This window comes from Psammomys obesus, unplaced genomic scaffold, assembly GCF_907164565.1.
Source record: "Psammomys obesus unplaced genomic scaffold, mPsaObe1.curated_primary_1811, whole genome shotgun sequence".
Lineage (NCBI taxonomy): Eukaryota > Metazoa > Chordata > Mammalia > Rodentia > Muridae > Psammomys > Psammomys obesus.
This window is the reverse complement of record NW_026596051.1, coordinates 21,453,540-21,469,800: the sequence shown is the minus strand read 5'-3', so window position 1 is coordinate 21,469,800 and position 16,261 is coordinate 21,453,540. Positions and strand designations below refer to the sequence as shown.

General features: G+C 47.7%; 1 protein-coding gene across 2 annotated transcripts in view; it reads left to right on the top strand.

Annotated features, from left to right (window-relative positions):
• The window catches only part of Slc2a9 (solute carrier family 2 member 9), a 140,947-nt gene that overhangs the window by 70,624 nt on the left and 54,062 nt on the right, over positions 1-16,261 (top strand). For both annotated transcript variants that reach the window (XM_055624176.1, XM_055624175.1), the window contains one exon: positions 11,324-11,511. In XM_055624176.1, coding sequence (XP_055480151.1) covers positions 11,324-11,511 — 188 coding nt within the window. The remainder of the gene's footprint in view (positions 1-11,323; positions 11,512-16,261) is intronic.

Sequence of the window (16,261 nt, the reverse complement as noted above, 5' to 3'; positions counted from 1 at the left end):
AGTAGGTCCCCCATATGTTGTGCTGTTGACCTTCGAACCTGCAACCTCCTCACACAGAACCCTTGGGCTGTGCTTTCAGGTACCGGTTCTCAGTCCAAGTCCCTTCCCTGTTCTCACCTGCAGAATGACAACACTAGCCTTGTTACCTCAGGGGTTGGTCACAGGAGAACTAAATAAGGCCAAGAAGCCTCCAGAATATGCTTTCTCCTCCCACCCTGTGTGTGTGTGTGTGTGTGTGTGTGTGTGAGAGAGAGAGAGAGAGAGAGAGAGAGAGAGAGAGAGAGAGAAAGAGAGAGAGAAAGAGAGAGAAAGGTTTTACTGTTGACTTTGGCAGTAAGATGAACTTGCACAACCCAACAGGAAGCAAAGAGGTTGCTGGCCCAGTGCATCTCATTTCTCACACAGCTCCGTGCCCAGGACAAAGCATCTGGAGAAAGTGAAAACATGGCCAGAAAATTTCCATCTTCCCCACTGTCAGTCAGTCAGTTCTTGTGAAATAATAAAAGGATTCACTTTTTATGTAGACAAGCACAATTTTGCAAATCTCACAGAAATTTGTTTGGATCATTGTAGAGCAGGGATTAAAAAGACAAAAAAAAAAACAAAACAAAAAACAAAGAACAAAACAAACAAACAAACAAACAAAAAACCCCAAAAACTCTTTATAAGATGCTGGGGGTTTTCTCTCTGTCTGTCTGTCTCTGCATGCATATGTGTATTTTCAAGTGTGCGCCTGCCCTAGCATGCACGTGGAGGTCAGAGGACAACCTCAAGTGTTGGTCTTCACCTTCCACCCCATTTGAGAGGCTCTCTGATTTTGTTGTTGTTGTTGTTTTTTCCCCACTGTGTCTGCCATGGTGGTCTGGGGATTCTGTCTCTGCCTTTTCCCTTGACATAAGAGTGCTGGGTTTACAAACATGCACTATCATGTCTGGCTTTGCACAGGTTGTGGGGTCTGAACTCAGTTTTAGATGTCCAGATACAAAAATTCTCACTGACGATCTGAGCACACAATTTTGACTCCCAGAGAGAAACATTTCCAAAGACCTCCTTTCATTGTATGATTTTACTTAGAAATTGCTGCTTTCACACTCCTGCAGAAATGTCTCCCCTATTTTGAGGACATAAATTAGTTCCTTGTTAATTTTACATTCTCCGTTAGGCAGTGTTGGTCAATGACTTCAAAGCTTGTATCACCTTGTAGTATTCCCACTGTGTCGCGTCTTGGTTTGTGCTGTCATTGTTAGTTTTTAAATCTTTCATTTCATGGGGATTTTATATTATTTCATTATTTCATTATTCATTCATTCATTCATTTATTTATTTATTACTCAGTCTCTTGGAGCCCTAGGCTGGACTCAAACTCACCCTGTAGCTGTATGAGTTACTTTTTTTTTTCTGTTGCTGTGATAAAATACCATGACCAAGGCAACTCAAAGAAGAAAGAGTTCATTGGGTTTACAGCTCCAAGGGGCTAACAGCCTGTCATGGCAGGGAGGTGTGGCAGGCATGGTGGCTAGTGCAGAGCTTAGGGCTCACATCTTGAACCACAGGCACAAGGCGAAAAAGAGGAAACTGGGAGGAGAGCAAGGTTTCAAGCTCTCAAAGCCTGTCCCCAGTGACATACTTCCTCCAGAGAGGCCACACCTCCTGAGCCTCCCCAGACAGCACCATCAATTGGGGTCAAAGTATCCAAACACATGAGCCTCTGGATGATCTCATTCGAACCACCATGGTAGCCATGATGACCCTGAGCTCCAGGTACCCCTGCTTCTCCTCCAGGTCCAGGATTACAGGCGTGCACCACCACACCTTGACTCCTTGGCAGGTTCTTTATAAAATACCTGTATATTTGTCCTATTAATTCAATCAAAAGACAAAATCATCATCCTCCAATTTGCTAATTATTATCCAATTCGCTGACTAGTAAACTGTACAAAAGCAATGTATCACTATGCACTGATCACAAAGAAAAACAATGAGTCTCCTGCTGGCTTCTCCACACTGTGAGGTTCCCCCCACCTTCATACTGACTATGAGGTTCCAGGCTCAGTCACCATAAATTTGCACACAGCTCAACATCTCCTACACCCCTTCTTCTTACCCCACGAGGACATCACAACTGTGGATAATGAAGGGACCTTGAGCCTGCAATAGAAGCCCATGACATCCTGCTCTTAAATACCAGTAGCAATCAAAAAGAAATGGCTTGACAAAGCTCCTATATTTAAAAGTTCTTAGTTCTGCACTGTGCATGACTCGGAACTCAGGACATCTTTCTGCACGTGATCACTAAGGGCCATTGGGCATATTCCACCCAACATTCCTTTGCCTGCTTTGTCATGGGAAAGAAGCCTCCAGACCACTCTGGGCTTCGCAAGAGGTCAAGAGCACTCAAAGAGATAACATATGGCTGCCACCACGGCACAGAGTCACAAGCTGCAGGCTCAGAGCAAGTAGCTGTACATCAATTGACTCTGTTCAGTTGTTCTGGGGACCAGAAGTATGGAGTCAAAGCACCAGCAGAGCCGTATTCCTCTGCTAGCTGGTGATGGTGGCCAGTATCTTTAGTGCTCTAGCACCCTTAGTCTTCAATATCCTAAGTGCCCTTGTATTCTCAGTCTTCTAGCAACCCCCGTCTTCCCATACCCACAGTGTAGACGACAGCTGCATCCCCCAGCCTCCTCCATGCTTACATTCTCACTGCGCTTCAGCATCCATTCTCTGTTCTCCTTTGTCTACAAAGACAGGAGTCAGATGCAGTACCCAGCATGACCACGACCCGTTAGCAGTTGACTGTTTCCAAATCTCACATTCACAGGTACCTAATGATAAAAGGTAAACAGCTTAAGGCACAGCAGACGGTTATAGTGCTTTGTACCCACTGTCTGGACAAAGAAATGGAAAGGAAGGTAGTCCCGTCACGGGAGGCAGAATGTAGCGAGCACCTACTGTAATTGTCAGTGTATTGGTTTTTTTTTTTTTTTTTAACATAGTAATGAGGACCAGACATAGGACCCTGCACATGCCAGGCAAGGGCACCATCACTGAGCTACATCCCCAGCCTCTGATGTGTATTAATAGTACCCACTGCTCAGTAGGAGCCAGGTAGCCTTCTAATGATGTGTGCTGGTATGCAGTACTAGCAACAATCCCAGTGCTATTATGTCCAGTTTCCAGGTGAGAAAATCGAGGCTCAGAAATGTCAAGGAAGACAGAAGGCAGGAGCACGAGGCTGGCTCTCACATCTCTGGGGATGGGGAAGCAGAGAGACTTGAATGTTGATGCTCACCTCACATTCTCCTTTCCCCACTTCTCTTCAGTCTGGAGTCCTAACCCATAGAATGGTACCACCCACGTTCATGGTGGGTCTTCCCTCCTCAGTTAGACCTCTCTGGAAACATCATCAAGGACACTCCCAGGAGCTTGTCTCCTAGGTGATTCTAGATCCAGTCAGTTGACAGTGGAGATGAACCATCAGCCCTGGCTTATATATGGTGCAAGTGGCCTTTGCAGACACCAGATCATCACATTGGCCACATCAAGCTTAAGGAAGATGGCTTGAGGCAGGGATGATTTTATTCAGGACCCACAGTTAATGGGCAGCATCCTGGGATGGAGCCCCCACCACCATCCCAGTTCTCTGTGTTTTTAATGCAGAGAACTATATCATGGGGGATATTTGAAGGGCTGAGTTGTGCTGTGATCAGCCTCAGCTCTTTCTGAGCCTGGGAGGCACATGCACAGCTCCAGACACCACTTCACTGATCTGGAAGAGCTCAGGGCTGCAAGTCCGGCCCAATATAGGCAGGCAGAATGTTGGGGCTCCGAAATCTGTGACAGCAATGGAAAAAAACTTCAGCGGGTGTTACAGACTGAACTCTGTGTCCCCCGATTCACCTCAGAACCCTAGGCCTACAGTGTGACTGTGCCTGGATGGACATGTAAGGAGGAAATTAGGTAAATGAGGTCCTGGGGTGGGGACTGATCCATAGACCTGACATACCCGCCATGTAAGGACCCAGTCAGAAAGCAGCATATGCTTGCCACCCTGCCCTAACAACTGATTTCAGCCAGTGTTTGGGCCAAGGAAACATGTAGCCTCTTCTAGTACAGAGATAACTCAAAACCCACATGTAAAAAGGTGGCATGCTTATGCAATGGGGAGGTATTAGTTACTTTTCTTTTTCAATTAATTAATTAATTTATTTATTCACTTTAATCCCAATCATAGCCCCCTCCCTCCTTTCTTCCCAGTTCCACCTTCCCTCCCTCTTCTCTCCCCCTGCCCACTCCAGCACTCAAATCAGGACTGAGTGCATCCTTGCTGTGGTCTGGCAAGGCTGCCCCACCAAGGGGAAGGTGATCAAAAAGCAGGCAACAGAGTCCATGTAAGAGACAGCCCCTGTTCCACTTACTAGGGAACCCAAGTGAAGCACATGAAGCCTGAGCTAGCCATCGACTACATCTGTGTCAGGGGCCTAGGTCTGGTCCGTGCATCGACCTTGCTTGGTGCTTCAGTCTCCACAAGCTCCCCTGGACCCTGGTGAGTTGACTCTGTTGGTCTTCTTGTGGAGCTCCTGTCTCCTTACTTCCACTCTGTTGTGGTGATGAAACACCATGAAAGCATTTAATTTGGCTTATAGTTTTGGAGGGTTAGGGGTCTTGACGGCCAAGCAAAGTCATGGTGGCAGAAACAACTGAGAGCTCACATCTTGATCTTCAAGTAGGAGGCAGAAGGTGAACTGGAAATGAATCTTTGAAACCTCAAAGCCTGTTATCAGTGATTCCCTCTCCAACAAAGCCACACCCACCTGTCCCTTCCCAAACAATCCAACCACAATTATTCAAACATGAGCCTATGAGGGCCATTCTCACTCAAGCCACTGGATGGAACACACCTAAGACTATGCAGTAGGCATACCACCTCCCCAGACTCTGTAGCTTTTGATCCTCCATCTGCGCATGGCACAGTACCAGGAACAGATCAGCAACTCAGGGAGTGTTCCAAGCATGGACTTTGTGAGGCCGCGGTTTCTGTTAATTAGCTCAAAGCCTTTCCTGATCAGAAGCCCCTTTTTAATCCACAAGAGACAGGTGCTCCTTAGAGCTTGATAGAACCAGTAATCAGACAAGGGACCCTGACAAGGGACTGTGGTTGAGTGCCAACCACAGTAGCTGGAAAAGCAGAGCTCTTCTCCCTACACTCTCCCAGGTTATGATCACACCCCATCCCACAGCATTCAGAGCCCTTTCTTCCAGATGGCAAGCATTTGGCCCTAGGGAAGGGACACCAGATGAACTTGTTCAAAGGGTCAGAACACCGGAAGCTGCTCTCCCACTTCCTGGCACAGGATTCAGAGTCCAGGCAAGGGTTATGTGGTTTCCCACAAAGTGAGCTCCTGCTGGTACTAACAAATACCCACAAGGCTGGTGAGTCCCCCCAGAGTCCAAAACACCAGGGCTTCTCCAAGCCAGGATGAAGCTCACACCAGCCGCATGGCCTTTAGAGGTCCTGGGTAAGGCATGCAAGCTCACTTTCTCCTCATAAGCTGTTGTGGGAGCTGGCTGTCAAGACACAGCTGCTAGAACAGCGAAGCCAATTGGGATATTTATGGCTTTCTTTGCTGACTTAATTTGGTAGACATTTAACCCAAATCCTCCTGTTCTTCTTGCTTGGTTGCTGCTCTCCACATGCATATTTCTGTCATGCTCCCTGGTCCCTGTGGCTGAAGTTCTGTGTTCAATTATTCATTCATTCATTCAGAGCATGTCAATGGAATGTACGCTCACAACAGCCACACAAATGAGAATGGAAATCATTATTTGTTGAACATCAACTATGTACCAACTCTGTGGGTAAAGGGGATTTAATCCCCAAACAAACTGATAGTTGGGCCTTGTCATGTCTATTTCATGGAATCAAGCATAGCAGATGGAAGGAATGGTTAAATAGTCCGGGGTCACACGAGAGAGGCAGGGAAGGGTGTGAAGCCTAAGCCATCCTGGGTCCCGGACTCACATCCTTCTCACCATATTGCAGGGTCCTCTATAATGTCCCTTTGTTGAAGGAGATTACCCATTGGGTAAAACACTACAGGCAGGAAAACGGCTCACCCTAGTCAAGAGTGAAAGACATTCCCCCAGAGAGACAGACACGAGGGACAAAGGAAGCCAGATGAGAAAGGGGCATGGGCTAGCCCTGATGGGAAGAGGAGGCCCTCTGGAAGGTGTATCTGCTTGGCACATCCTCAGAAAGGGGATGTTCCAGGCAGGCAAAGTGGTGGGTGCTCCAGGGAGAGGGACACCACAGGCCAGGCACAGAGGCAAGTCTGTAGAGTTGGGGTGGGGAGTGTGCCTTCTCCAGCTGCAGCATCCTAAGCTGCAAGAAATGGGGAGCTCAGACAGAGCTCTGTGCCACAGATGAGAACCTTCAGCTGGATCTTGTGAGAAAGGGATCCTGTATAGGCCATAGCCTGGTTACCTTGGAGAAGAGACCCTCGGGCTGACCATCTCCCCACTGGAGATGCTGAGGCCTGGGCTTCAGTCAGGGAGGAGTTCCTGGGCTCTAGAGATGAAAGTCAAGGAATCAAAGCATGGCACAGAGTCGCATGCCTATAATTCCAGTATCCAGGAGGCTGAAGCAGGAGGCTCTTTGCCACGGACCAGCCCAGTTGGGTTCTCCGCGTCCTCGGGAGAATCAGAGGTTTGGATATCAGGAAGGCACAGTTTCAGGAGAATGACAGTCAGAGGCCACACTGAAGAGTGATTCTGCTGCAATTTCCTGAAGTCAGGCCAATAATTTTATAGTAATTTCATAGGGAAACACCTTAAGGTTGGCATACTGCCCAGAACACTTACCAAGTGTTACCAACACATTTTTACCAAGAATACAAAGTTTACATTTTAACTCAAAAGTGTACCCAAACATAAAGCAGTGCCCACAAGAAATCTTGACCTAAGAACTTTTTGATCAAAGCAAACAAAGGACAAAAAAAAACAAAAAACAAAAAAACCCTCAAACTGCAGTTTCATTATTGCTAACCAGTGAAGAGGAAAGTCAGGAGTTAAGTCAGATACCTGCCAAAATCTTTCTCTGCATCAAAGTCTAAATACACCTTTGTTAATGTCCTCTTATATGCCTTGCTAAAGATTTATAATCTTCCTTAGAAACAAGACGCCAAAGAAAGGCATGCTCGAGCCAGCTGTATTTTCTTATGCTATCTTTTCCTAAGAAGGAGCCCATTGTTTTTTTCACTATTCTTATAATGCTTTTAATACTAAATCTAATCCATTACTTCTCTTAAAATTATTTTTCTTCCATTCTATTCTTGTTAAAGCTTTTAGTAATCTATCAAAAATATGTTTCCCTGAATAGCTAATTGTGCTATTCCAAAATTCATAGAGAAAGATAAAAAAAAAACAAAAACAAAAAACAACTCATTAATCCAGCCCCACAACCACGACTGAGAAAGCGTAGAGATCCTAGAATACATCTTTTTAACTTAGGTGGTGGGGGAAACACTTGCTAGGGACCTCCAGGGAGCGTATTTCCGAAGAAAGCGTATCTCCCGCCTAGTAGCACAATCTATTGATATGCTACACTGGAGACGCTGGAGTGGGTATAGCAGCTCTTGAGTTTGAGGCCAGCTTAGGATATACAGTAAGATCCTGCAGTTAAGGTTAAATATACAATATAATAATTAGAATAAAAATTGGAATCAGCAGGGCTCAGAGATGTGGTGTCTAGGTGTCTGTGGCCACAGGGCATTTAGAACAGGTGACTGGCTTCAGGCCCAGATTTTGAGGACATATTGGGAGCTTCTTTGAGTAAGGGTGCCAGGTAGGAAGTGGGGCAGGGAAGTAAAGTTGGAAAAAAGATAGAAGGGAAGTTGGTGACTTATCAACTGTTCAAAGGTTCAGCTGTGGTGACCAGGACTCCACCCCTTACCCCCACCTGACAACTCAACCACTTTGGGGGACAGTATGGCACCAGGAATCTAGGTGTCCTGCTTTTTTTTGTTCCAACATTAACTATGGACACCCCATGGGTGCTCACTACTGGGGACCAAACACTGACTTATGTCCCTTACACAGGGACAGTCTTGACAAAGCATGGGCGTGGAAACTTGCAAAAGGCTGTGGCCAGCACCTGCCACAGTGACACAGGGGACAGACATGGGAAGGAGAAGGCCACAAGTTCTGTCAGTCTCACTGGAGTAAGTCAACGAGACTGAGCAGCGTGTCATGTACAGTTTCCCCAAGTTGAACACGATGGCAGTACCATTCATCTTGAAGCAAAGCATCCATGATGACCCTCATGAGAGCTCAGACCTAGTAACATCTTCTTGTAGAGGGCTCGGAGAGAATCACAAGACCCCTACAAGACCTTAACGAGGGCCTGCCTCTGCCTGGGATTCCAGTCTCACTCTGTGAGAGTTAAACAGTTGCTGAGGTGGGATGTCTCAGTGTTGTAGCTGTGTTTGAAATGCCCCATACTCCTATAAATAGCTCCAGTAAGCTCATTGGTTCACCAAGCTGGACTTGAATAAAGTCCTTTCTTTGGTCTGCTGATGTTCTTCCATCTGGAGGAGATGTTTCTTATGGTCTCCTCAGGGAAAGTCACACAGCATCATGGGACTGGAGAGCTGAGTTTTGTTACTGTGAACTTGGCTCCAAGGGCAGGCACCTTCCGGGCTCTCAGAAATGTCAACCTCTCCCTCTGTATTAGTCAGTGACAAAATACCTGATGGATGTGAGGAAGGAAGGGCTTATTTGGGCTCACAGTTTGAGGGCACAGTCTGTCCTGTAGGGGAAGGAAGGACAATAGGAGCTTTGGTAGCCACGGTGGCGGGAACATGAGGAAACAGCTGTCACGTCACATCTGGTCAGGAAGCAGAGAGATGAGGGCTGGAGTCAGCTGCTTCCCCCTTTTATTTATTCTAGGACTCCAGCCCACAGATGGTGCCACCCACAGCTAAGTGAGTCTTCTTGCCTTAGTTAAGTCCATCTAGAAACTCCCCTACAGACACAAACATGTCTCCTAAATGATTCTAAACTCAGTCTTATGGTCACTGAAGCCTAACTATTGCACCCCCACCCTGATTTGGCCTAGGATGTCCTTGGAGCCCCACCCAACCCCAGAGGCATACTTGCACTTCTATGCTTACTCTTCTCCAGAAGAGATGATGACTGAGCTAGAGTTCAGTGAACAAGAAGGTGGACAGGCATCAAAATGTCAGAGAACAGAAATGGGCCACCTGTACCCAAGGGTGTCTGCATAGCTCAAATCGCAGGATGTTTTTCAGCTGCCAAAGGTTCCCCTACTCTGGTAGCCTGGGATACCCTTCTCTACCAACTCTTTACAGCTTAGCCCCGGTTTGTCACTCACAGAAGAACATCTCTGGTTAGAAAGGGTCTGATGCCATAGCAAGAGCCCAAAACCAAATAAACCAAACCCCCAACAACAGTGCCATTGTTTAGAGCAATGGTAGAAAGCAGGAACCATGTGCCTCAAACCTAGCTACAAATTAGTAAAAGGGTTTCTGAGTGGTCAGGGTCCTGAGGACTATCCTGTACTGGAAGGTGGGGTAAGTGTGTGTGTGTGTGTGTGTGTGTGTGTGTGTGTGTGTGTGTGTGTGCATGCCTATCTCCTTGGGAGGATCCAGGAGCCTACTGTTCTTTGCCTCACCCCATCAGGTATTTGTCAATATCCAGAGGCCTTTTAGAGTGTCACAGTTGGGGGTAGAATCCAGGATTGGTGCCAAACATCCTGCCATGCACTAAGGTCCCCACTGCAGCTACTCAGCCCAAGAAGTCCTTGGTACCAAAGTGGAGACCCCTATTGTAAGGGAAGGTTCTAGAGTGACCATCTGAGCCATGCTAACAAATATTACCCTGGACCTGTTCTTTGGTGCTGACAGAAGGAGATGAGGTTGGTGGTGGGGAGGCTTAGAGATTCAGTAACAGTGCAGGAGGTGGTGGATGCTGGGAAGAGAAGGTGCAGGAAGCGAGGGAGCCAGACCCTAGAGCTGTCAGCAAGGCCAAGACTATGCAGGGAAATTCTTAGGAGCTTTGTGTGTTGGATTTGGCTTAGAGCTTCAAGGTGAAAGGGGTAGGGGATAAAGCTTTCTATGTATTGTAATGAAAATATGCGTTATCAAGGAGGTGAGAAAATATTTTTCTGCTTGCAAACTCTAGACTTGTTTTCTGACATGGATGTTGCATTTTGAACTTAGGAGACAAATTTAAAACGCAGTGGCTTAGTGTGCAGTACAAATCTAGCTACTTCTCCCCTATACCCTTAATCAGCGCTGGCAAAAGCGTTAAATCACAGCTTCCAAAGAGATGCTTAGAAGCAGCTTGCAGTACCTCCAAAGTGCTCATGAGCTCGCTGCCTGGAAGATCTGGAATAGGCTTAGCCACTTTACTTTTCTGCTTAAAAAGAACAATTTCACATGCCTAAGGTGCAGGAGCTGTGTCATTAAGGACAGCACCTGCTGTGTGTGGAATGGGCTGTCCACAGGAGCCATTGACAATGCTACCTTTCCCTGTGGGGGAGGACGGGGGACAATGAATATGCAAACCTCCACTCTGAAAGCATGCTGGGTGACCTGGCTGTTAGGATCTCGGGGATCTGCTTTTATGAGGGTTAAAATATGGTTCTTCAGATGGTTGGAAGTTTGCAGTACTGGAAATACATTCATCAAGAAAACGTGTGGATCTTTGATCCCCTGCTTGAGACTTATTCTACTCTGGGCATCCACATCCAGGGGGTCACATGGAATGGGCCTTAATGAGGGTTATTAGGTTCAATCTTTTTTCTACCCATAGAGGCAGCTTTGGGGTTGGCCAACTTATGGCCAGGTGGCCATTGACCTCCCTCCAGATACTCCCAGCGAGAATGAGCCAGGCAAACAGTAGGTGCTCAATGAATGCTCACTGGAATAGCAGTTCCAGTGGGCGATCTCTAAGCAAGGTTTAACATGCTGCAGTTTGTCTCTAGCTGTGAAGGGCAGGACTATATAGAGAAGATAAATGGTGACAAATGTCCTGGGAGATGGATTTAAATGCTGGGCATGCTCTGCTTTTCTGGGGTGGGGGTGGTCGAGAGAGCTAGGTTCTATTTCAGGCCACTCGGTAACCTCAGGGAAGTTTGTGTGTCTCTGAGCTCCTATCTCCCAATTTATAAACATAGTGTTTGTTCAGAGTCCATGAGATCAAGGGTCTCTGACTAGTGTATGTCCAGGTAGTGGAGCCCATCTGCTCAGGGCCAGCAACCTAAATGGCCAACATTCCAATCCCTGCTGGTCCTTCTTCACAGCCTTCCAAACATTTCTGGGCAAAGCAGATGTCTCCCGAGAGCTGGAGGAGGCCCTGGCTGAGAGCCGTGTGCAAAGGAACCTCTGCATGGTGTCCGTGTTGGAGCTTCTGAGGGCGCCCTTTGTCCGCTGGCAGGTCATCACTGTGGTCATCACCATGGCCAGCTACCAGCTATGCGGACTCAATGCGGTGAGTGCAATGCCTCGACCCACAAACACACATACACACACACACCAACAGAGAAAGTGAGGGAGGCCAGGATTCGGGTGGCTCAGGGTGTGAGGCCTGGATGCCTGACTTAAGCTCCAGCTCTATAAGCCTCCACTAAGGCTGTGCCTCTGAACATCTGTTCAGATGTTCGGACTTGGCTGGTCCTCAGTTCTCACCTCTGGAGGATGTGCTAGAAGGGTAGGGAGCAGACTTTTCCACAGTGTCCAGTTCAGCAGCCAGCAAGGCTGTCTCCTGCACTGTCACCAGTTGTTTTACTGTGTGTCCCTGGAAATACTTAAGAATCGTGGTGCACAATAAACAGACACAGGAAGTCCAAGGACAGAGGACCAATATGCTTTAAATAGAAGCAAGTCTTGGTTGTGTTGGCTTCAGCTTGTTGGAGCCTGAGCTAAGGCCTCTAGCTCTCTCCAGTGTCCCAGAAGGTAAAACCCCCAAATCTGAGAAGTGTTGTTGCTTCTGGGAAACTGAGTGGGATGTGTCGCTTCGGGGTGTGGTCAGCTCTCCATCCGTGAAGGGATGCAGACAGGCTTCCAGGTACACAGCACTGAGAGCATCTAACAGAGGGAGAGAAGGGTAGGCAGGGCCTCCAGAGAGCCCAGAAGAGGGAGATCAACACTGTACCTGCTCAACGAGAGCCTGCCACCCCCAACTATCATTCTGGTGGTGTGAGGGTGGGAGAGGAAGTGACTGCAAGGCTCCTGTCCAGAAGGGCGGTGGCGGCTGCCTAAGAAAACAGCAGTCACAGGTTCTTCCTAATTTCAACAACTCCAGATTCTGTTTTTGGAAATTGTGGTGTAAAATGAGATCACTTTGTTCCATAGAGATTTTTGCCTTTTCCTTCAGTCCGGTTATATGAGAAGAACGAAGTGAAGTGGTGGCATTAAGAGCTCAGCCTAGGCCCAGGGTGGCCACTGCCCATTCTGTAGTTTCCTTCCCTAGACAAGTTCAAGGTCAGGTGTATCAGACTCTCAAGAATGCACTGTTTATGAAGGCTCACACTTAAGAGTCTTAAGGACACATGGAATTTACACTTACTGAGGCAGTTAGATGGAGAGCCATGACAGTACTGGGCAGACCCGTCTCCTCCACCAGGACCTAACTTCCCATCCATTTATTCTGTAATGGATGAACCGTGCCAGTGTGTCTTCAAGCCCAAGGGCACAGAGTTGTACCAGAAAAAAAAAATCTGTCTGGTGAGCTGTAGGCTGGTGACTGTTTCCACCTTCCCAGCTCACTTTCTTTCCCTGACACAGGACAAAGATCTCCAGACTAACTCAGAGACCCAGCTTCCCACATCGATGTTACCATGAACCTATAGCCAGAAACCTGAGCCATCTGCTTCCTGTGGCCTGAATTTGCGCTTAGCTGTGGTCCTGATCAGTGGAGCTGTCCTTCAGACCCCACTGTAAAGTACAGAGACATAGAGACATTTTCTCAAAGGAAAATGTCTATACAGCTAGATGCTGTATAGAGATTTGAGCACCAATTGCCTGAACTTCAAGTTAAGCCTCAAGCAGGGAGTGTCCTCAATATCCCCTCAGATTATCTTATAGACAATAGGGACTCATACTGGTTAGTGGTAAATGCCAGCCGCAAGCCTGGCACGTCAAATTGGGTCCAGGCCCTCTCCTGTGCTGCAGCCTTTTTCTCCATACCCCAGAGGCCATAGCCAAGAACTCAGCTTCTGTGTCCTCTGGGTTGTGCCCACATTGAGTTAATAGCCTTTAGTTACCTCAAAATTCCTTGTCCATGTGGAAAAGTTTGTTCCCTTTCAGTCACCTATCAGTCAGGGTCAAGAGTCAAGGTTTTCAGCCATAGTGGATTCAAGTTCCTGCAAAGGAGAGCTGGCCTGGGGGTGGGGGGGTACATTGATCCAGACATTCTGGAGACAGAAGCAGAGGGGGTTGGGGCTTTGACACAGGGTAGCCCGAGCAGCCATTCTCATCATAACTTACACATCAGCAATGTTCTCTTCAGCCAAGCCAGCAGGACACTCACAGCACATTGCTCAACCATGTGGCCTCTCAGATTGGCAACTTTAAATTTAAGATAAAGTGAGGCTAAAAGGGCCTTCAAGATGTTTGTTAGCCCTCTCCCACCCTCTCCCTCTTGTCAGCAGAAAGAGACTCTTTAAGAAGGAACTGTGAAATGGGGAGATGGCCCAGCTAGTAAAGTCCATACTGTGTGCAAGCACGAGGGCTTGAGTTTCATTTCCATGACCTACATGAAAGAAAGAAAGAAAAAAAAAAGCCAGTATGGTGGCAAATGCCTGTAATGCCAGCACCTGGAGACCGACAAGTGGATCCCAGGGCCCACCTATCATCCATCCACCCTACCTGAATCAGCAGGGCCAAGCTGGTGAGAGACCCTGCTTCAAAGAACAAGGTGGATGCACCTGGAATGACAGCTGAGGTTCACCTCTTATTTACACATACACGCGGCACACGTGTGTGTGCTCACACACATACAGGGGATGGTGACAGATTAACTAATATCTGAGTTAATTCAGGGCTCTCACTGGGTAGCAATTCCCACCTTGTGTTTTTCTTGTGTGTGTCCATTTTCAAACCCTACCTATTTTAGCTGGTTTAGTCCCAAGAGACCCTTAGTCTGTGCACATGCTGGCCTGCAGCCAAACCTGCTGTTTCATGGCAAAGCTGTTGATAGAACAAGAATGGGCAGGGGAAAGCACTCATGCTTTGAACTGGGTAAGGACCAGAACAGGACACATAGAAAATGCAAGCAGGATCTGCCCAGCAGGGGCAAAGCCTGAGAGAGCAACCAAAAGAAGTTAATAAATGAGCAGGCCTTTTCCTCCTAGATCTCAAAGCAGTGTCCTAGATCATTGTACGTGGAAAGTACCCACCCCTGAAAGAAGCATAATATAAATGAATTATATTCCCCTGGTGTATGCATTTCTTGTCACCACTGGACATCAAGAAAAAAATCACAGCACTGACATCAAAGCACTTTTCATCGTATAGCTCAGGAGGTCAGAGGTCCTCAAATCAAATCAAGCCACACTCCTCCTGGACACACCAGGATAAAATCCATCCCTCTTTTTTCCCAGCTTTTTAGGAGCTGCCTCCTTCCCTTGGCTTGTGGCCTCCTTCCTCCATCTTCAGAGTGAGCAGCAATGCAGTATGTTTGCTTTCTTCCCCTTCCTCCTCTTCCAGCTCTACATCTTCTCTCTCCAGCTCTGCCTCTCCATTTCCCCTTTATAAAGAATGATGCCATCTACATCTCACTCAAGCAATCCAGGAGAACTGCTGCCCCAAGGGCCTGACCATGTTTACAGTCAGATTTGCCATGTAAGCCGAGATTCCCAGACTCTGGGATGGTGATGTTTTGGAGGGACAACAGTTCCGCTCACCATGTCCAGCAAGCATGTCCAGGTCAGCATTGTCTTGCTCTGGGCATTGTAGTTTGAATGTAGACTGTCCCCATGTGCTAGGGCTCATGGTCCCCAGGTGGTGGTGCTGTGTGGGGAAACGGTAGACAGCTTAGAAGATCGAGATGAGCAAGAGGAAGTGGGTTCCTGAGGGACAGGTCTCAGGGGTCACAGCCCAGGTTCCCATTTGCTTTCTACTTCTTCACCTCTGAGATTGGGAGGAGTCCTACCTCCGTGAATCATGCCACAATAGACTGTACCCTCTCAAACCATGAGCCAAAATGAAACAACCAAAACCATCCCCTGAAGTTACTTCTTGCCAGATGTTTCGTCACCACCAGAGCAGTCACTAATATGCTAGACAAAGGTGACGCCAGCATCGACATTTGTTGGCAAAGTCAGATCACATCTTTTAGCTCATGGCCACTGTGTTTACTGCCAAGAGCAGATACAGGAGTTGGGAGCCACAGGTGGCAGTAGAGGGCTCTGTGTCATGCATGTACTGCAAGAAAAGTGGGTTCTTAGGAGGCACCTCTCCATTCTGGTTGTCATTGTATAGGGAGTAACCCCTGCGTTTTCTTCAGTCCTTTCACAGCTATGAAGGGCTAGAATGATGCCACAGCATACTGCCTCATCAAAACACTATGCCAGGAGCTAAGAGTTAGGTGCTAGGATACTCAGGAAGATGCCATCTCTGCCCCTGTGAGGCTCTACAGGCATGCACCTCCAAAAAGGTGCCTCCCACACAAACTGGTAGCACAGGCTTTTTTTCCCTGAAGAGTCTGCATGTCTCCATTGAAAGATGGAACCATCTAGAAGGATGCCTATGTTTGTTCTGCAAAGGCTTTTCCTGGATGCTTCAGCATGTTAGAACCGCTGCAGTAGGGAACCTGGGGCAACCTGAAAAAGGGGAGGTTAGTGGAGGGAATTGCTCATGCCGACTTGGTGAGACGAGGGCAGTCCTGGTTCTGTGGTTCCACAACTCTGAGCGTTCCAGGCTCTTCCTTCCTCATTTCACAGGGGCCTCCAACTCTCCAATCATATCACCTTCAGTTCACACAGAGGTCAAGGTGAAGGCAGTCACCTCCCCCTCCTTGAAATGAGCGTGGGGGCAGGGTGCTACATAGATCAGGCAGAAGGGGACAAGACTGCCTCAAAGGCTCCAGGCTGGGGTTGGGGGGTGAGAGACAGCTCCTACCCACTGTTGTCTAGATGTATTTAGCAAGATGGCTCAGCCCTCTTCACGGCCACGCTATAATGAACACAGGCTATTATGTCCAGTGACTCTCACCGCTGACTTTCAACCTTCTGAGGATG